This window comes from Felis catus, chromosome F2, assembly GCF_018350175.1.
Source record: "Felis catus isolate Fca126 chromosome F2, F.catus_Fca126_mat1.0, whole genome shotgun sequence".
NCBI lineage: Eukaryota > Metazoa > Chordata > Mammalia > Carnivora > Felidae > Felis > Felis catus.
The window spans coordinates 82,190,898-82,211,453 of NC_058385.1; the positions used below are offsets into that span (position 1 = coordinate 82,190,898).

The 20,556-nt window shown below is 59.9% G+C and overlaps 1 protein-coding gene and 1 long non-coding RNA gene across 6 annotated transcripts; both read left to right on the forward strand.

Annotated features, from left to right (window-relative positions):
* Positions 1-148: 148 nt before the first annotated feature.
* LOC111558577 lies at positions 149-8,705 on the forward strand. Of its 2 annotated transcripts, none has more exons than XR_006592438.1 (3): positions 149-367; positions 1,308-1,399; positions 7,782-8,705. It is a non-coding gene; the product is annotated as an uncharacterized LOC111558577 (long non-coding RNA). The 2 variants fall into 2 exon arrangements; XR_006592439.1 differs by lacking the exon at positions 7,782-8,705 and adding an exon at positions 3,762-4,626.
* Positions 8,706-10,253: 1,548 nt separating this feature from the next.
* Positions 10,254-20,343, forward strand: RHPN1 (rhophilin Rho GTPase binding protein 1). Of its 4 annotated transcripts, none has more exons than XM_023248467.2 (15): positions 10,254-10,469; positions 13,237-13,352; positions 14,678-14,806; positions 15,026-15,101; positions 15,787-15,864; positions 16,381-16,505; positions 16,598-16,764; positions 16,941-17,134; positions 17,485-17,641; positions 17,722-17,829; positions 18,204-18,413; positions 18,873-18,949; positions 19,168-19,314; positions 19,444-19,605; positions 20,040-20,343. In XM_023248467.2, exons 1-15 carry the CDS (start codon positions 10,389-10,391, stop codon positions 20,196-20,198), a joined length of 1,986 nt encoding a protein of 661 aa, XP_023104235.1. In that variant the 5' UTR covers positions 10,254-10,388; the 3' UTR covers positions 20,199-20,343. The 4 variants fall into 4 exon arrangements, with proteins under 4 accessions (XP_023104235.1, XP_023104234.1, XP_044905788.1 ...); XM_023248466.2 differs by having other exon boundaries at positions 10,255-10,469; positions 17,719-17,829; XM_045049853.1 differs by having other exon boundaries at positions 10,255-10,469; positions 17,719-17,829; positions 18,219-18,413.
* Positions 20,344-20,556: the final 213 nt, after the last annotated feature.

A 20,556-nucleotide genomic window follows, 5' to 3' on the forward strand; every position in this document is an offset into this window, starting at 1 on the left:
CCCCCCCCCCCAAAACGACCGGACACACTCCCGGGGCAGCGCAGCCACGACGTTCAGCTCTGCGCGTGCGCAGCTGCCATCCCCCGCCCCCTACCGCCGCCACGTGCCACGCCTCGCGCTGCCGCGGGGGGCCTCTGGGAAGGCGGGCGGGCGCGTGCGCGCGTCGGTGGGCAGCACGGGAGAGGCCTGCGGCGGAGCCTCACGCCTTCCGCCCCGCGAGCGCTCGGCTTCAGACACTCAAGGAGCGCAGACGACGCGGGGCTTTGGCCGATTGAACGCCAAATGGGAAAGTGTTGGAGAAAAGCTCACAGAGGCGCTGTCGGTGGCCAGGGCCCACGTGGTGCGGTGGGCGCGTGACAGGAGCGAGGTGTGCTGGGCGCCGGGCCGCCAACTGGGGCGGGGAGGCAGATGAGCGTGTTCTGCGGGGTTTGGGAGGAGGGGAGCACCCCAAACACACAGCGGGGTCGACTGAGTGTGGGGAGGCCGCCCGGAGAGGCGACGGCGGACGCCTGGCGGACGGGGAGCTGTGTGCACAGGGCACAGCCGGGGCCGGCGGATGATGGGGTGCTTCTTGTGGGTGCGCCCACGCGCCGGGCGTGCAAGGGGAGGCCGGGTTCCCTCAGGAGCACGGCCTTTGTGCAAATGCTTGGTTTGGGAGGTGGGCCCGGGAAGCACGGGCAAGGGAGCAGCCCCGGAGGCGGCGAGGCCAGGCCCTGGGGTATTGACGAGCTGGTCGGTGCAGGGGGCTTGGGGAGGACGGAGACGACGCCCCCAGGGTTAGCTGGCCCCCACTCATCCTCCGATGGGGCACGGACTCCTGGGCCCAGAGGGGCCCTAGCGAAGGCGCTCACACGTGACTGTGGAAGGAAGGCGCGCAGGGGAACAGCCGGTGCTAAAAATGCAAGGCCTGGGCGGATGCACCTGTACGTGCCTGCAGGGGAAGGGCTGCGCAGGGTGGCGTGTGTGTCTGTGTAGGAGTATGGGCGCACCAGCGGGTCCGGGAGCATATAACAATATCCTAACGTTAGCATTTGAGAGGTCACTGGGCCTTAGTGGGCAGACGGCGCACCGGGCAGGGAGGCCTGCGGGAAACTGAGGTCCCGTGGGAGACCGAAGCGAGGTGGCCAGCCCAGGATGGAGGGAGGTGGAAACTAGGAGCTGAGGGCGCTGCTCAGGGTTCCGGTTGCGCGGCTGGCAGACCAGGGCGGTCTTCTGACCCTGAGACCCCCGTCACGGGAAACCACCTGAAAAAATACGGAGGAGGCTGGGACAGGTTTCTTTTGCGTTACCGTTTGATTGTTTTATAGGTTCTAGTGCCTTTGTTCGAGACGATTAAAGATGCCGCTTTCCTGCCTTCTGAACAAATGGACGTTGAGTAAATAGCTGTTTTCCTGCTTTGGTGAGTAATGGCCAGACAGAAGCCTTCTGTCGTGTAGCTGGCCTCACGCTGCCAGCCGAGTGTGTGCCCCCAAAGCTTTGCATAAAGATGGCATCTAATCTACAATTGTGCCTGGATTTGCTCGGGCCCCACGGAGGCTGAACTCATTCTATTCAGAGCGCCACAGGAACAATAACCAAAAAAGGATACCATGAAGGCAACATCTATCATATGCTTCTTAAAAAACCCCATTGTCAGCATCAGTGACAATGGCATTACCGCTCAGTCACTAAGATTAAAAATTAGTCATACGTGGAAAATAGAAACAGGTTTTCAGGGAGAAGGAAGCTTTGGTTCCACTGAATAATGCCCCCTTTTTTGCTTGGTAAATAAATGATGCATATTTTCTGATGATGTATATTTTTGAGGGTGGCTATGTCTAGGTGGTCCCAGGTTTGGGGTAAACGCCTTGTTGTCAGTTGACTGGCTGGGCAGATGTCAAAAATATTTTATAAATTATTTCCCAAACTATCTGACGATGAGGTATTCAGCAGTGACAGCAGAGTAAGCTCCATCTAGAATGTGAATCTTTCTGGCTTAGGTCACAAAATGAATCACAGTTTTTGGAATTAAGGGTTTTTTCCCTACATGTCACGAGTTATCAGTGTGGCACAGTCATTATCCAGGGCAACATTTGGCCGGCCCGTGCCCTCTCACCCCTGCAAACCACCCACCCACAGAGCCCTACCCCCCTGCTACTCCTCTGCCTCCCCCCGCCCCGCCCAAGCCCACGGTTAGTGGGGGACCTTGCTCCCTCTACCAGCAACACATAGAAACAGTCCACGGGGAGCCCCTGTACCCTCCCAACCCCGCACGTGCCAGGCCTGTGTCCCCCTTTCCTCTGCCTTCTGTGCTATGGTTAGACAGTCGGTACTTGTGTGAAAGGCCGGCCGGCCATATGGCCCACCCCGACCCTATGACCCGGTGTCACGCCAGTCCTGTGCTCCCGCTACAGTAGAACTCCCGGACATGGGTTCATTCCCTGTGTCCACTTCCTCTCCTTCAGCTCGCTTTTGATCTCGCTCAGAGCAGCCTTTTGTCCACACCCCTCTTAGAGGTCTCCTGGCCAGGTCTCCACTGGCCTCATCCCTCAACCCGCATGAGACGAGGCGTCCGTCGCTGGCTGACTTTGGGCTCGGTCCCGGCAGCCCCTCTTGCTGACCCTGTGGTGAACCAGCCGGCCCTCTGCCCAGGACTGTTTTCTGGTGACTGCACAGCACAGATGCCCACACGGGGCTTGCCCGCAGCCTCACCCCCAGGCTCCAGCTCAGCAGCCTGCCCCCCTCCTGTCCTCTGCCCCTCCAGAGCTCCTCCCGGCCCAAGGTGGCTCTTCAGCAGTAGGATCCCCTGCAGAGGGTTGTGGCGAGGGCTCAGTGGCGGGAGACCTACAGGTGCTTCCCGCTGCCGGCCTGTGGTCAGACCAGTAAATGCCAACTACCTAAGGCAATGCTCGGGGCCAGCCCCGGGGGTCTCGCTTGCGCTGTTCTGAGGACGAAAGTTCCCCACAGTGGTCAGAACAATGCCCGTGGAGCCAGGCCGCTCTGCCAAGTTTACGAGAACAATAATTTGTCGCCCCGCTTTCCTTGGGCCTCATCCCCCAAAAGTGCCCGTTCCTCAGAGGCCGGCAGGCAAGCCACCTTCCTTGCCCAGAACGTGACTTCTCCCTCCCTCCCCGTGTGCACTCCCAGCACCTTTATGTCCAGAAGGGAAAGGGCAGAGACGTAGCCTGTGAAGATTCTAGAGTGTGGTGGGCATTCAGTGCCCACAGAGCCCCCTCTCACCAAGGCACCCCGAAGAAGGGGACTTTCAGTTCTCTCGGTTCCCAAAGGGCTTTTTATACTGTGCCCACTGCAAGCCGGTCCTCAGTGGCTCTTCCCGCTCTCCTCCAACCGCCTCTCAATGTGTCTTCAAATAAGAATAAATACGTGTGTCTGTTCTCTGGGGCCTTTGACAGCCCTGAGCTGGCCCCGCGACTCGGGTGGGATTGATGGCACCGTCTCACCAGGAAGCCAGGTGCATCTTTTACTAAGGGTGGTTTCCAAATGATGAATGGCTCTCTCACAAACACAAAATTGTTGATAGTATTTACAAACAATTCATTTTTCACGTTCTGTTGATTCTTCGCCAGCCTCCCTCGGCGACCCCCCCACCGCTGATGCATCGGTGGCTATTACTGCCATTGATTAAGGCTTCCTGTGGTCCCACGCAGCCTGTTACTTCATTTGTCACAGACAAGCGGCGCACGCACGGCAGTATATCATGTTCTTTTCGTGCTTTACTGTTATTTGTTTTTCAATTTATGTCGTGTGCTCTCCGAGTGCAGGTGCACACCCACACTCCAGAGTCTCGGCCACGACTGCGAACACATACACGCGTAATTAAACTGTCCGGCTCTGCCCAATCCTGTGCCTCCAAAGCCTGACTCCTCCGCCTCCCATTCTGGAAAAATGCAAATGTAAACAAACAGCGGCAGCACTGCCACCTAATTGAGACTCGGGGACAGGAAAGAAAGTCACTTAAGTGCCACCACTTGTTTGTCATTCGAGATCGAACCAAAAAAACCCAAACCCAAAATTTTCAGCACCTGCTAGGGGAGAGACACTCATCGAAGCAGCCCAGTCCAGGCCAGGTGAGGGTTTTCTAGAACAGCTGGCTGATTTCATCGTATTTCTCCACTACATCCCGATCGCATTTGTAGTTCACTTACGGCATCTCCCATGGCCAGGCCCTCCCAGGAGACGGGCTGGTGTGTGCAGAAGTTGCCAGACCCTGCGAGGGTCCAGCGTTCAACTTCCTGCTGTAGGGCCGTTGCGTTTCCGGACAGCCCGGTCCTCATTTGGGACTTGCAGAAGCTCAAGAAGGAGCCTGAGTTTCCTCCCGGCCTGCGAGTCCGAACGTTCATGTTCACATCAAGAGTCCACTGGGCTCGTATTTGCCAAGTATCTGTACCCGGGTGTGAGGCAGACTCCCTCAGCACTTCCTGCCCCCATCCGTGGAAAACCCCCGTGGTGGCCCGCGTCCCCCTCCACTAATGACCAACGCCATTTGCCTGCCTTTTCACACCAAAAGTTTCCACTTCCTCACTTTCCATGCTTTCATTTACCTTCTAGTCTTTTTTTTTTTTTAATTTTTTATTTATTTTTGAGAGAGAGAGAGAGAGAGAGAGAGAGAGAGAGACGGAGTGCGAGCGGGGGAGGGGCAGAGAGAGAGGGAGGCACAGAATCCGAAGCAGGCTCCAGGCTCCCAGCTGTCCGTGCAGAGCCTGACGCAGGGCTCGAACCCATGAGCCATGAGATCATGACCTCAGCTAAAGTCAAGACCCCTAAGCCACTGAGCCACCCAGGCACCCCATCTTTTTTTTTTTTTTTGACTTCAAAAGCACAGTAGTACATTCTTGCTCAGAGAAGTCCAATAATACAGATGTGTGTAAGGAGAAGACCCGTCATCTCCCTGAGCCCGGGGGCCTGAGGAAGCCAGACTCAGCTGCGGATTCTGCCGGCTCCCCAAGGAGGTGTATTTGGAGCGTTCTTCCTTGTCTTTCTTTTTAAAATGCTAATGTGGGGTTTCCCCCCACAGACGTGTTACTCTGCGGTTTGTTTTGGTGAGTCATCGGCCGGACATGGGGTCCTGGAACCCGCGGCCTGTGGGCTCTGGGGCGCCCCACCTTCTACCTCAGCACCCCCACTCTGTCCCATAGCTTCGGACCGGTGGCTGTGTTCAGTCTCCTCTTTTTGAAATACCCAGGGTGGCGTCTGCTTGCCTGTTTGGACACGGACGGACGCATAACCTTTCCTCACTTTGCCTGCGGTTACCTTTGACTCTTTGAATCAGTTTTTAGGAACTGTTTTACTTGGGGCTCTCACTTCCACTTATCACACGTGGATCGGTTGTTTTTTTTTTTTTATCTCTTCTTTGTCTTTTGACTTTTTCCTGATGTCTTTTATTATATAGAAATACTTAAGTCTTAAATTGTCCCATCTTCGAATCTTCTCCTCTATGGTATCTGGATTTTCTGTTTTGATGTAAAATGTTCCTTCAACCCTGAGATTATTAAAATTATCCCCCTTTTCTTCTAACATCGTTGGTACTTTACTTGTTCACACTGAATGTTTAAGCCACCTTTAGGGAGAGGGACATTTTTACAGTAGTGCGTATTTTCATCAAGGTGCACAGTATGTCCACTATTGAAGTCTGGTTCTAAGTTGCTGAGTAAAAATTGTATACATCTTGTAGATCATGTAATTTTCTTACTAAATTTGTTCCTAGACATCATATAGTCTTGTCACATTTGTGACTGAAAATATTCCTGATTTCTGTTTCTAGCTGTGTGTGTTTGTATGTGTGTTATGTGTTTTAAGCATTTGGTCCTTATATAGTGTCTTAATCTGCTCAGGCTGCTATAACAAAATACCACAACCTGGGGGATTTAAACAATAGAAGTTTATTTTCTCACAGTTCTGGAGGAGGCTGGAAGTCTGAGATCAAGGTGCTGGCTGATTCAGTTCCTGGTGAGGGCTCTCTCCCTGGTTTGCACACAACTGCCTTCTCACCATGTGCGTGCCTTCTGGAGAAAGCGGGCAAACTCTGGTGTCTCTTCTTAATGTTTATTTTTGAGAGAGACAGAGACAGAATGCGAGTGGGTTGGGGCAAAGAGAGGGAGGCACAGAATCCGAAGCAGGCTCCAGGCTCTGATCTGTCAGCACAGAGCCCGACGTGGGGCTTGAACTCATGAGCTGTGAGATCATGACCTGAGCCGAGGTCAGACACTCAACCGACAGAGCCATCCAGGCGCCCCTGGTGTCTCTTCTTATAAGGGCACTTATCCTGCTGTGGGACCCCACCCTCACAACCTCACCTGACCCTAATCACCTCCCCCAAACCCCTCTTCTAAACACTGTCACATTGGGGCTCAGGCCTCAACATATGAATGGGGGGGTGGGGCACAATTCAGTCCATAACATATAGTTAGCTTAAAACTAGATATCTCACCGGGGCACCTGGGTGGCTCAGTCAGTCGAGCAATTGACCCTGATTTCAGCCCAGGTCATGATCTCGAGGTTCATGAGATCGAGTCCACTTGGGATTCTCTCTCTCTCTCTGCCCCTCCTGTGCTCACACTCACTCTCTCAAAATAAACTTAAATTTAAAAAACTAGCCATCTTACCAAATTCTCTAATCAGTTTTAATAGTTCTTTTAGTTGATTTTCTTGGTATTTCAAATTATACAACCATGTTCTCTGAATATAAAGATAATTGTGTCTCCTTTCTCTATGATTTTGTTTTACTGCACTGCATTATTTCCTTAACTGAGAACTCAAAAAACCTCAGATGAATAGGGGTAGTAGCAGGCATTCAAATCTTGTTGCTGATTTAAATGTCGATGGTTTCAAGATTTCACTATGTAATGTACTCATTATCTGCATTTGATGCATTGCCTATCAAATTTAGGCGGTCCCTTTCAGTCCCGTTTTACTTGGAATTTTTTGTAGAATAGTGGCTGAATTGTTCAGATGTTTAAGGGGCCACATGGAGATTACTGCATAGCTTTTCTTCTGCTCATCTGTTGGTGAGATCACCCCGGCTGGTGGGTTCCTAATGTGGGACCTACTTGGTCATGGAGCATTAAGCATGAACACACCGCCAGACCTGATGTGCTGTTATTTATATTCAAGTTGTATATCTGTGTTGAGTTAGAACACCTTTGGCTTTAAATATCAGGAAGCCCAACTTGCGGCAACTGGGTTGAAAAGAAGATTGGTTATTTCAGCAAATCGGAAACCGGAGGAGTCTCAGGGCCCCAGTTCTCTGCCACCCTCAGTATGTCTGCGGACATACGGTCGCAAGATGGCCACACGGTTCTGGGCGTTGCACCCAGTAATGACAGCTTCCTCCTATGGGCCTCTCCAGGGAGTACCCTGAAGACTCCCCTCTTGACCAACTGGGCAAAACTGCAGCCTAAGCCTATGGGCGCAGATCAATCACTGGCTGAAGTCCTAGGGTGACCTCTGCAGATCACTATGTTCTACTGGCATTTGGGACAGTGAGTCTGTACTGGTGTGCACAGGCATTGCAGGACATTTAACATCCCCAGCCTCTGACAGTGTCTCCCCCACCGCCATGGTTCCAGTACCCTTCGTTTATACACCAGTGGTCTACACCTTCTGGGGCTGAGACTGGCCATCTTTCCGTGGAGCACGTGGCTTCACTAAGGAGGTGGTCCACGAGATTTGGCAACGACAACGACAGGTGGGGCACGTGGATGGGGCCAGGCCATCAACAAAGTCTGCAGCTTACGTTTGTTGATGAAACCCATCCACGGTGTCTTGTGGTTTCTTTTCATCAGATTTGGCGTTTTAGCCCGGCAAGCTGAGTCAAGGACACCGGCATCCCTCGACAGGAGACACGTGCTGTCTGCAGACTGGATAGGCTGTCAGAGTCTGTCTCCCCTTTAGCAGTTTAGAGTCTGTGCTATTGGTCTCTTCTTGTCTGCTCCCGTTTCTCGGGTCAACTCTGATCACTTAAGTCTTGATACATCCATTTCTCCAGACCTTGCAGTTGACATTCATGGTGTTTTCTAAGTTTGTAAAATCTTCCCTGAGGCTTGGTTAGTGTTCTTTTTCCTTTCTTAATGTGCTGTACTTGTGTTTTCCCTCCGAGGCAGCCACGGCTCGTGGTCCTGAGTGACAGCCTGGTTGTGTTTGGAACAACAGTGTGTCAGCTGGAACTCCTGGCCTCCCTGTGGCAGGTGTGGCCATGTGACCAAGTTCTAGGGGAACTGGGGGAATGTTTTGCTTTCCTCCTTGGAACACAGAAATGGGCTCTGAGGAGGAACAGTTGGTCTCTGTTGTGAGGCTGAAAGCAAACTGGAGGAACCTGGGAGTGGAGACCCTGTGGCCACACCCTGGGGCCTCCACCACCCTTGCTGAAGGATGATCTGGGGAAAAATAAGAAACATCTCACCCCTAAACACAGCTAAACGTCCACAGCTAAACAACTGTGTTCCCATCTCATGGAGTCAGAAGTGGATCCTGGTTGATACAGTCTCTCCTTGCTGCTGATCGGGCCTCTCAAGGATTTATCCACTTTGTTTTTTCCCAAACACTCAGCTTGTTTGTTATATGACTGAGGTCAACTTTTAATCTTTAGTAATTTCCTGTTTGTATCATCCTTTGATTTGGTTAATTTATTTCATGTATGTACGTATATGCACATACACATATACACACACACCTGTGTACAGGCAATAAACCCAATTAAGTTTGCAGAATTTCCTTTGGTTTGTTCCATACATTTTATATACTGTTACTTACTCTGTAGGTACTTTGTAACGTGCAGCTTGTGCTTTAACTTTCTATTCAGACCTTGTTTGAAATGTCTCTTCACTTGCAAATGGTTATGTTTTACTTTGGATGTTCTTGGCTGCCAATTTCTAAGCATGCACCCCCAAGAAAACAAGCTTCGGGGATGCTTCGCTATGGAAGGCGCAGTTCCACCAAGCATATGGTTCTGCCAGAACCCCTCAGCAGAACGGCAGCCTCCGGGGCGCCCTGCTGCCTCTCTCGCCGCAGCCCCTCGTGGCTCTTGGAGTTGGTGATTTGGTCCTGAATCCCACAGTTCTGAACGACATGCTTCCGCGTCTGGGGCACTGTTGCCTGATTTAGGCGTCACTCAGGGACTTCGGAGGACGAAATGTCAGCATCTCCACCTGTCCTCTCCATTTGGCCTGTCTTCCTCCTCCTTCACCTCTCTCCTCCTGATAGAATCAAGTTATAATTGCCCCGGGGTCAAGATGCCAGGACATCTGATTACATTATGATGGCTATGAAGAAGAATGCACAGCTGAGTCAGGTAATATTCTAGGATTACTTTTTATATTCCTTCAAGTTGTCACCCGCCTTATTTTGTTGCTGTTGTTGCATGAGATGGCCAGGGCAGGCCAAGAGGCCTGGTTACAGGGTTTAGCTCTGCGGACCGCAGGCTCCCGCGCGTGCGTGTGGGGGGGAGACGGAGCCCGCGGCTCAGCAGCGGGGACCTGGACGGGAAGGCTGGAACTTCGGAGGGCCTCGAGGGACACTGGCGTGGTTCCCGCTTATGCACGGTGTCCCTGCCCCTACAAAGGGGGTGTCGTTAGGTTAGGGGAGCCTCACAGGAACTCTGAGTGGGTCCCACAGTGACCCGGGCCCCGCGTGGAGGTACACCGCTCGGACCGGCCCGCAGGGAGGGCAGGCTCCGGAAGCAGGCCGTCTCTGCGGGCCAGGCTGGTCCTGGAGGCGAGCTGGTTCTCGAAGTCGTTTGTGGAAGCAGGTTGCGGGGGCCGGGCTCCGGGGAGCGCTTCGAAGGCAGCTTCTGGCAGCGAGCTGTGCCGGCGGGCCGCGCCTGCTGAGCGGAGAGGGAAGCGGCGTCGCTGGAGGACTCGCACCAGCGCTCGCTGCAGCGAACCCGTTGAGCCCCCCACTGCTCCTCGGAGGGCCGCTGTTGCCTTGGGGGCGGGACGAGCCGGCGACGTGCAAGCCTGCGGAGTCGGCTCAGGGAGCCGAGCACGCAGGCGCCCGGGAGGTCGGGCCGGACGCTTTTGGGAGTTGCTTTTTTCCTTTTTCCCTAACTTTTCCGCTCGCTGAGCGCACGCCGTGGCGCATGCGCAGTCTGCGCCCCGCCCGGCCGCGCGGCGTCGGGCCGGGCGGTTGCCAGGGGCGACCGCATTCCCCCGGGACTCCGCGGTCGCGCGGGCGGGGCCTGGTCGGCGGGGCCCGCCTTCTTCGCTCTCTGGTTGGCTGGCGCTGCTGTTCGTTGGAGTCGTCGCGGCCGCCGATTGGGCAAGGGGAAGTTTCGCACGCTCGGCCCGCGCCCGCCACCCGCGAGGAGAGAACAGTGGGGGACCCTGCGCGGCGCCCGGGAGGGACCTGTGCCGGCCTCGGCTTCCAGGCGGGCAAGGCCCGAGCGGCGGGCGGCGATGATCCCCGAGGAGAGGACGGACGACCCGGGCTCCGGCGAGGAGAGTGCGCGGCTGCAACCGGCCGGCAGCGTTCGCAAGGTGGGCGCGTCCGCGGGGACGGGGGTCGCCGGGAGGACGGGTCCCGGACCCCCGGCCCGCTTTTGCCCGCCACCTGCCGCCGGCGGGCGCGGGGCTCCGGAGTCGGCGCTGGCTTCTCAGGTCTGAGCGCGCTGCAAGACTTGTGGCAGCAACCCACTTCTCTCGCCCCTAGAGGCCAGCTGGGCTGACCTCTGGGGAGACTGAGGCTCGGTGGAAAGGCCGAGCCCGCGTTACCTGCCTGAGCTGGGCTTCTGTGCCTTCTAGCAAAGGGTGGGAACACAAGTCCAGCTCAGCGTTTTCTCCCATGCTCTGGAGGACGCTCCGGGCCCCGTTCTACCGCAGGTGTTGGGTTCTGGTCTGTGACAGCCCGTGGCCTTGTGCTAGTTCCGGGTGCCTGTCATTCCTCCTTTCCTTCCCTCTCTCCAGGCTGCTCAGCTTTGCCCTGGGCACCTAGCTCTGTATTTGACGAAACTTTCAGCGGCAGGCAGCTGGAGCCTCCCAGGAACAGGAAATGGCTGGAGGACTTCACAGATAGTTTGTCCGTTTCTTCACTTCCCACACACCTCCTCCCCCTCTGAGGTCCCTAATCCTGCTTCGCTGACTCTGGACCAAGGACCATTTCCAGGAGTAGTGGGGAAGCTCTGGAAAGGGGTGGGAGCGGACACCTGCGAAATCTGTGCTGGGAAGGAGGGGGCACTCAGGCTGCCCCTCTCTGCAGCCTGGACCCTGGGTGTTCCCTGGGAGTCACCCACTGGCTGTCCCAGCGTCCAGACCAGGCCTGTGCAGGTGCGGCAGGGCTCCGAGGCTACATTCTCCCCGTTCCAGCACATCTCTCCAGGAGCACTTGACATTGAGGAGCAGACGAGTGGTGTTGATGAGGACAGCCCTCCTGAGCTAATGGTTTCTGCCCAGCATAGGGACCAGCCCCCTCCCTGGGCAGATGGGCATGGCTATTGGCCCAGAACCTCTAGAACCTGCTGGAGCTTTGCTTCAGAAGGGGAGTGATGTAGCTTTGGCTGTGGCCTGCTCCTCCCTCCCCAGGTCCTCAGGCCTCTTGGAGGGGAGACTGCCCACCTCCTTGGCTCATTCCCTCATTCACAGAGCGGTCTTGACGTGCACCGTGGAGAAGAGGCACAGGCCACCAGGAAGAGAGCCAGACAGCAGAGCAGAGAGAGGAGGGCCATGTTTTGTCTTTTTCCTTCTTGGTGCCCCCCTGAGATGTACAGATGAGGGTCCTGCCCAAGGGCCCAGAGCAGGGAGCCCTCCACATCTAGTGTTCTCTCTCTTGTTGTTCAGTTGGAACAAGCCTCCTCTCCCGTTACCTAAGGATCACAAGAAGGCCTCCCAGAAGAATGCCTCCACCTCTGGGAGGTCCTCCCTGATTGATCTCTCTTCTCTCTTGACCATCCATGCTGGAATCTGAGGGGGTGTTGAGCTATAATCTGAGATGATTGTGCACCAGGGGCCTTCCTCTTGAGAGGCTGTGAGGCCTCCTTTAGGGTGCCTTCATAGAGGGAGTGGGACAAGATATAGCCCCCAAAAGGTCTGAAACTGCCCCTGCCTGCCAGCAGGGGGGTGCATATTAAAGAAAATAGGCCACATTTCCTCAAATATGAGGAAGACAGTGGACACTGCGAGGGGCCTGACCTCATCACTGCCTGAATAAAGCCCTGTCCCTGCCATTGGGGCAGCTTCCTGGAGGCACTGTCCTCACTACCACTGTTCAGGCTCTGTGACCACCTATGGGGACGTTGCCCAGGGAAGGTGCATTCTGGGAAGTTCTTCCTAACTCCAGGGCTGGTGACTGTCCCAGACAAAGGCCCTTAAATGGCTAGGAGGAAGCATGGTGGCCACGGCCGCGTGTCCCACTGCAGCCCTGAAAGCCGCCCAAGCCCCCTTCGGCGGAAGCCCCTCGGCTTCCCTGGCCAGAGCCTCTAGTCACCCGGCTGCAGCATCACTGTGGCTGGGAACCCCCATCTCTGGGCTCAGTTGACACCCAGCTCTCCTGCCTGGGACCCCGACACCGGCAGTCCGGCAGGATTGTCCCGTGTAATGAGGAGCGGTGCCTGAGGTGGCCAGTGGGCAGTCGGGAGGCCTGGCCTGCTGCCTGGGAGTTGAGTGACTCCGGGCCTGTGGTTTTGAGCAGTTGCCCAAAGGGACCCCACGCGTAAACAACCAGCTGGGGTGATACCTTCGTATCACATATCAAGACACGTATCCCAGGGTCACCGTGGGCCGAGCGCCACAGGGAGCAAGGTGGGCTGAAAGCCCGCCTCCAGCACCCCATGCGCAGGCCCCTTTCCATTAGCACCTTGGCAGGAGCCAGGCTGGGTCATCCCCCCGTGGCCGTGCTAGAACTCATGCTAGAAATGTGCGGGTAGAGTAGATTATGGGGGTTACGGAATGAAATTCAAAGGCACACAAGGATATGTGCCGAGCAGTTGGCCACCTCCCACCAGAGGCTCCCAGAGCCCCGGCACACTGGTGCTGGCTCCACAGGATCGGCCCAGCTTCTTCGTGGGGCCCCGGTCCAGCCCTGTCCCCCGCCTTCTGTGTGCTTCCTGCCCTGACCACCCCACCCCCCTTCTTTCTGGGATCCTGGGATCCTGCCTCAACTCGGCCTGCCTGGCCCCACTGCTGCCTGGGGAGCTGGCTCGGGCCCCACCTGTGCCGACCGCCGCCTTCCCCACCCGCGAGAGCCCTCTGGCATTCGTGAGCTGTTGACAGAGGCACGGCTTGGCCCCCGTGACCTGCAGCCTCTCCACAGGGCCGTGACCCCCTGGCACAGACACCGCGCGGCCGCCTGCAGAGCCGCAGGGCCCAGGTCCACCAGCAGATCAATAAGGAGCTGCGGATGCGGACAGGCGCGGAGAACCTGTACAGGTGAGTGCCCGCCACCGCCCCCATCCCTCGGGACAGTGGTGCTGCTGTCCCCTGAGGCCCCCTGGAAGCCAGCCTATGTGGGGGGATGGGAGCCAGGCAGAGACCCAGGCAGGTGCCCGACCGTGGGGTCTGGTTTGGGAGAGGGACGTGTGAGCAGGTGACTATGGCCATTGTAGGCTCCCAGGAGGAGGGGCCGGGCCTCCCACCGGGGTCTGGGGCAGCCATGCTGGTCAAATGAAACCCTCCCAGACAACCCAGGCCCCTACCTTGGTGGACCTCACTGGCAGTGGTCAGCTCAGGGTCAGCCAAGTTCCGTGTGGTGCTGGAGGGGGAGCGGGTATGCAGTGTGGGAGCCTGTGATTTATGTGGTGACCAGCAGGGCTTTCTCAGGAGAGGCACCGTTTAGGCTGAACTGTGACAGGTGTCCCAAGACTGAGGACCCGGGGGGCACCTGGGTGGCTCAGTCGGTTGGGCGTCTGACTTCGGCTCAGGTCATGATGTCGCGGTTCGTGGGTTCGGGCCCCCCGTCGGGCTCTGTGCTGACAGCTCCGAGCCTGGAGCCTGCTTCCGATTCTGTATTTCCCTCTTTCTCTGCCCCTCCCCTGCTGGTGCTCTGTCTGTCTCTCAAAAATGAATAAAAATTAAAGAAATTAAAAAAAAAAAAAAAAAAGACTGAGGACCAGGAAAGCGTCCTCCAGGCTGAAGAGGTGCCTCTTCCTTAGCGAGCTGCACATCAGCTCAGACCTTCACCCATGTCTCCGTGAGCCCACTGCATGGCTGGTGGCCCAGGAAGATGGTCCCACGTGTCAGAGCCACAGTCAGTGTGCACAGAGCTGGCGGAAAGGCTCCAGGATGCAGCTCTGCTGGGCCCAAGGGGCCCCTCCATTTCCTTAGCCGCCCTGCATCCCTGTCTACCCCACCCCAGCTCTCAACCTGGCCTTCCTGGGGACCCACCGCCTCGTCTGCCAGCTACCCAGATGTAGGCACAGAGAGGGGCTGACTCCCACCCTTTGGGAAAGTTGTTTTTGTGTCACTGTGGAAGGCGCGCCAGAGCCCGCGCCCAAGGAGAGAGGCGGTGGGAGGCGAGAGCTGTGCCCTGGGCCAGAGTCACCAAGTATCCACGTGGACAGGAATTTGCACGAACTCCAGGGGGGCTCAGAGAAGAGGGTTTGGGCCCGGGACCGCACCGCACCCCTCCATGGGGGCTGGGCCTGGGGGCACAGCACTCTGGAGCCCCGGCTGGCGCAGGGGCTGCGGCGAGGCCCAGGGGCGCGTGGTCCGCCTGCAGAGCAGGGCTTCAGCTCAGTCTGGCCTCCGTCCCCCAGAGCCACCAGCAACGCCTGGGTCAGGGAGACAGTGGCTCTGGAGCTGAGCTACGTCAACTCCAGCCTGCAGCTGCTGAAGGAGGAGCTGGAGGAGCTCAACGGCAGTGCGGAGGTGGACCGGCCGAAGGGGTGCGTGTGCGCATGTGCGGGGCCGGTGGGCGTGGGGGAGGACGTGGTGCGCACGCGCGAGACACCCTCCAGAGCGGCACCTGAGTGCTGTGCCGTGTGTGTGCGAGACTCGGATCAGAATCGGGAAAGGGGGTTACGTGTGCCTGGAGAAGTAAGGGGTGGCCGCTGGGCACGGCAGGGTCCAGCCTTAGAGTCTGGGCTCAACGGTTCTGGTTCCAGCGAAGGTGTCAGTGTCCCTATGATCCCCCTGGGGCTGAAGGAGACCAAGGAGCTGGACTGGTCCACACCCCTGAGGGTGAGTGCTGACCTGTGAGCCCCGGGGTCTGGTGGGACGTGGTCCTGCCCTAAGGATTACACCCTGCCCTGGGGTCAGAAGGGGTCACCAAGGCTTCCTGGTGCAGCCATTGCATTGAACAGAAGAGGAAACGGGCCCAAGGGGGGGGGGGGGGGTCTGACTCCGGCTGCCGGGCCTGCCCAGGCTGTGGGAGATTCTGGTCGGACGGGTGTTGGAGGAAAGCCCACCGTGGGATTGATACGGCAGAGTTAGGCATCCTGCTGAAAGCCCACGCTGGCCACAGGGTTCCCCCACCGTCGCTCTGAGAGTCGGCAGTGGCTGGGGCTGCCCCGTCCAGTCAGAGCCTCCACTGTGAAAACTTGCTGATTCCCAGGGTCCTCCTGGGGGCTCATGAACTAGGCTGCCCCGCAGGCAGCACGGAGAGGGGCCTCAGCTCCTGGCCCCAGTGCCCTTGCCCGTCAGGTGGGCTTTACAGGGGCTCAGAAAGGACTCTGAGCAGAAGCAGCACCGAGTCTCTGAACCCCGTACCTGTGGGGGGAGGGACCCCAAGGCCAGAGGAGGGGACCCGCCACCACATATACACCAGTCCTCAGCCTTTCTCCAGGGGCCCCGGGGCCTCCACCACCCGTCTCCACGTTGGGCCGGGTGAACAGGGAAGGCCAGCACCTGCCCCTCCCCCAAGCAGGAGCTGATCTCTGGGCACTTTGGAGAGGACAGTGCCACCTATGAGGCCGAAATCAGGGAGCTGGAGGACCTGCGGCAGGTGAGTGGGCTCCTCCTGTCCCCTCCCTGCCCCGGAGACCAGCCACCCCCAGTTCACAAGGAAAAACAAGGCTCAGTGAGGGACAGAGGCAAGGAGCTCAGTGTAGACATGCTCTGTGCAGGAGTCCCCACCAGGGGCAGCCCCGGGGAGAATGGGGAGACAGGCACACCCTGAGTGTGCATTAACACAAACACAGCCAGGGCACACACGTGGCTCTGCGCACACCAGGGAAGTTCTGTCCTCATCAGATACCGCTGGCCCTCTGGGAGTGGCTGCTCTGTGCCTGTCCCTCCCCAGGGACCCCGCCTGGGCCTCTCCGCGGTGCTCAGTGTCCTGGGGGTGGCACGCGTGGTCCACGACAGCCCCAGACCGGGTGGATGTGCCGCTTCGGGACCTTGTCCACCCCTAGAGCCAGGGTGCTCCAGTTGGGCTGGGACGTCCAAAGGGTCCCGGAGTGGTGTGTGTGCTGTGGGATGGGTCTGGGGAACCGAGGCCCAGCTGGTGCCTGCCCTGCAGGCCATTCGGACCCCCAGCCGAGGCGAGGCAGGCCTAGAGCTGCTCATGGCCTACTACAACCAGCTCTGCTTCCTGGACGCACGCTTCATCGCCCCCACCAGGAACCTGGGGCTGCTGTTCCAGTGGTAGGTTGGGGGGCGGTGGCGGTCACTGGCCTCCCCTGACGGCTCCCCAAAGCCCTGTGACTCCTGCTGCTCCCACCCTTACCCACCCGCAGGTATGACTCACTCACGGGAGTCCCGGCCCAGCAGCGGGCCCTGGCCTTTGAGAAGGGCAGCGTGCTTTTCAACATCGGGGCCCTCTACACCCAGATCGGGGCTCGCCAGGACCGCTCCTGTCCCGAGGGCACCAGGCGTGCCATTGAAGCTTTTCAGAGGGCTGCTGGTGAGGGCAGCCCGGCCCCCAGCCCCACGGCCGCAGTTGTGCAGAGGGGGGTGGGGGGAGGCGGGTTAGCACTCCCAAGTGTGTGGGGCAGAGCAGATACACACACAGGCCCTTTCTGGGGGTGGGGGGGCGGGGCCAGGTAGCCCTGTCCTCCTGCTGTGAGCGCCCCTCCACAGGGGCCTTCAGCCTCCTGAGGGAGAACTTTTCCCGAGCACCCAGCCCCGACATGAGCCCGGCCTCGCTCTCCATGCTGGAACGACTCATGACCGCCCAGGCCCAAGAATGCATCTTTGAGGGCCTCTTGCTGCCATCCACCGAAGCCCCCCAGGGTTGCCTGGCCCAGCTGCGCCTGGCTCAGGAGGCTGCCCAGGTGAGGGCAGGGAGCCCTTGTCCCACAGGAGACCTGGCTGAGCCACGGTGGCCAGATGAGCAGGAGGGTCTGGATCGGGGGTCCAGGCAGGGAGGGGCAGGGGCAGTGGCTGTGTCTCCTGTTCGTTCCCAAAGCCAGCTGTTTTCGTGGTCTTTGGAGCCGGTCAGGACCCCCGGGTCCCGAGTCCTTGCCACTGGGGCAGCACCAGTCAGAGCAGGCCCTGGGGCTCAGATTCCTGAGCTTGCCTCAGCTCGGGGTGCAGGGCAGGGCCACTGGGACTCAGGCCGGGGCAGGCGGAGGCCGGGGCCCAGGGCGGGGAGGCCCCGGCGTCCCACCCTGTGCGCTGGCAGGTGGCAGCTGAGTACAGGCTGGTGCACCAGACCATGGCCCAGCCACCTGTCCGCGACTACGTGCCCTTCCCCTGGACCACCCTGGTGCGTGTCAAGGCTGAGTACTTCCGCGCCCTGGCCCACTACCATGCGGCTGCGGTGCTCTGCGACAGCCCCCGTGAGTGCCCTGCCCCTCGTGTGTGTGCCGGCAGAGGCCCCGGTGCGGAGGGGCTCACGGCCCTCTCTGATCCCCAGCAGCGGCCGAGGTGGACTGCCCAGCACTCTCACAGGCCTTCCTTGGGCTCCCAGCCACACCTGGGCCCCCGGGCGCCGCACCCCAGGAGCAGGAGGGGCGCAGGATGCTCGGTGAGGCGGCCTGGCGCGGAGGGGCTAGGGCCCGCTGAAGGGGGCGAGTGACCCGTCCTTCATGAGTCCCCTCTTCCGGGCATGCCTGGTGTCTGGCAACTTGCCAAGCTGCCAACTTGCGTCCCCGAGGTCCCCTTGGCGGCTGAGTCCCAGGCAGGGCCTGAGCCAGGCGGGTAGCCGGGCGGGTGGGGGCCCTCGTGGGAGGCAGCTCTTCCCCGGCCCGGCCTTCTGCATCTGGTAGCTCCTCCCCGAGCGGCCCGCGGGCCCTCAGGATGGACCCAGAAGCCCTCAGCTGTGCTCCTTTGGCTGCGTCCAGGGGTGGGGAGAGCTGGGGTCTGGCCTGGGCCGGGCGAGCCCCACGGAGCGTGTGCCAGCTCTGTCCCGCGCAGGCAAGGCCCACCTGAAGCGTGCCATCCTGGGCCAAGAGGAGGCCCTGCGGCTGCACGCCGTGTGCCGTGCCCTGCGGAGCGTGGACCTACTGCAGGCCGTGCTGGCCCAGGCCCTGCGGCGCTCACTGGCCAGGTACTCGGAGCTCGACCGAGAGGATGACTTCTTGGAGGCCACGGAAGCTCCCGACATCCCACGTGAGCAGCCCAGCCCCTCGGACGGGCGTGTCCAGCCAGCAGGCGTCCGTGGGCCCAGGACCTGTGGCTGCCGTTGAGGCCACTCCACCTCCAGGGACCACGGAGCGGTGGGCCTTCAAAGGAGCCCACGCGGGCGCACCCCCTGCTCTCCCGCGCCTTGCCATCCCCACAGTGGATTCCTGCCCCAGGGAGGCGGTGGCCTGGGAGATGGAACCACAGGCCGGCCCCCCAGCATCTCCTGCTTTACAGGGGCAGGCAGGCATGGCTGGAGAGCCGAGACACCCCGGAGCCCCCTGGGGCGGGGTGGGGGCAGCCAGGTCCCCGAGGTCTGCAGAGGGGCCAGTGTGCGTACGGCAGGCCGCACTCGGGCCGCCCGCTCTGCTCTGGCTGCCTCCCAGGAGCCTAGGGTCCTTGAGCCTCAGGCCTAGTTCTGTTTTCCCTTGAACTCTGTCGTTTCAGCTAAAACACAGCAGAAGCCAGAGATCAGGGCACCCAGCTTCTCCAGGGTGAAGGTGACCGATATCTTCCACCGGCTGGTGAGCACCCCTGCCAGGGTCACCCGTCCCCACCTCAGCACAGGCGGCCCAGCACTGTCCTGGGGGAGGACTCTGGACAAGCAGTGCTGGTGGCCTAGCCCCGCCCTGCCCCACCCCTCTGCCACACCTGGTTTTTGACCCAAGATGTAGAGATCGAGGGGTGAGGGGTGCTATGGTGGCCCGGCTGAGCCTCTGACGCCCCTTCACCCCACCCCCAGGGGCCCCTGTCCGTGTTTTCAGCCAAGAACTGCTGGCGGCTGGTGGGGCCCGTCCACGTGACCCGGGGAGAGGCTGGCTTTGGCCTCACGTTGCGGGGAGATGCGCCCGTCCTCATCGCTGCTGTCATCCCCGGGGGCCCGGCCGCGGTGAGGCCCCTGCCCCCCCACCCCACCGTCGGGGCTGAGTCCCGGGGTTGAAGGGAGCAGGTGGGACTGTGGCCAGGGGTGGCGGGTGCCCCCGTGGGACTCAGGACCCCCCCCACTGTGTCCCTGCAGGCAGCTGGCCTGCGGGAGGGTGACTACATCGTGTCCTTGAACGGGCGGCCGTGCAAGTGGTGGAAGCACGCGGAGGTGGTGGCGCAGCTGAAGGGCGTGGGCGACGAGGGCGCGAGCCTGCAGGTGGTCACGCTGCTGCCCAGGGCGGAGCCACCCAGCACGGTGAGCCCCGGGGGCCCCGGGAGGGCCTTCCCCCGGGCCCCGGCACGCCCCGTGACTGCGAGGGCATCGGAGAGAGGAGCTTGCGCGCGGGCGAGCCTCACTGGCGTGGCCTTCTGGGCAGCGGCCGTCTGTGCCGTGGTCTCCACCTGGCGGCGAGTCCCTGCCCTGGGCGAGGCCGCAGCCCTCCCCGCGGTGGGCCTCCGTGTGCCCACACTCCTGGGGACCGCGGGCAGGGGCGGCGCTGCAGGAGCCGTTTCAGGGTCCCCACCCCCAGCATGGCACCCCTGCGGGGCGCTGCTGCCCTGTTGCCCTTACAGAACCCCCAGCTTGCCCCTGACGCACCAGCCACCACCTCCCGGGTCACACCCTGCAGCCTGGCCACAGGCAGGCCAGGCCCAGGGAGCCAACGTTACCCATTTCTGTCCCGATTGCAGGGGGAGCACCGGCCGGCCCTGGGGGCGCTTCTGAGGGGCCAGAAGGAGTGTGGGCGGGGGCCGCCAGCTCCTGGGCGAGCCAGCCCCAGGCCCCTCCTTGGCTGGAGCCGCAAGGCCAAGAGGGGCAAGACCAGAGGGAGGCTGTCCCCACACCCCTGAGCTGTGTGCCACCCTCCCCCTCCTGCCCAGGGTGGTGGCGAGGGGCCAGCTCCCCCCACGGCCCTCTCCATCCTGAAGGACTTTCGGGCCAGTTTGCTGCCCCACCTGGTGCCCAGAGCTGCCCATTAAAGACCGAGTCAGATGAGGTGTCTGAGCCTGGTGCTGGGCGCTGGACCCACACGTGGGAGGCATCATGGTTGCTCTGCGCACGGAGTCCCAGGTGCCAGAATGCGGCCCCTGGGCTGCCCGGTCCTCACACATGCCCCACGTCCCCACCTGAGTAGGGTGGCGTCCCAGGCCAAGGGAGCCGTCCAGCTGCTTCTTGGAGTCGGGGCCGGGCAGGCTGTGGCCCACATCC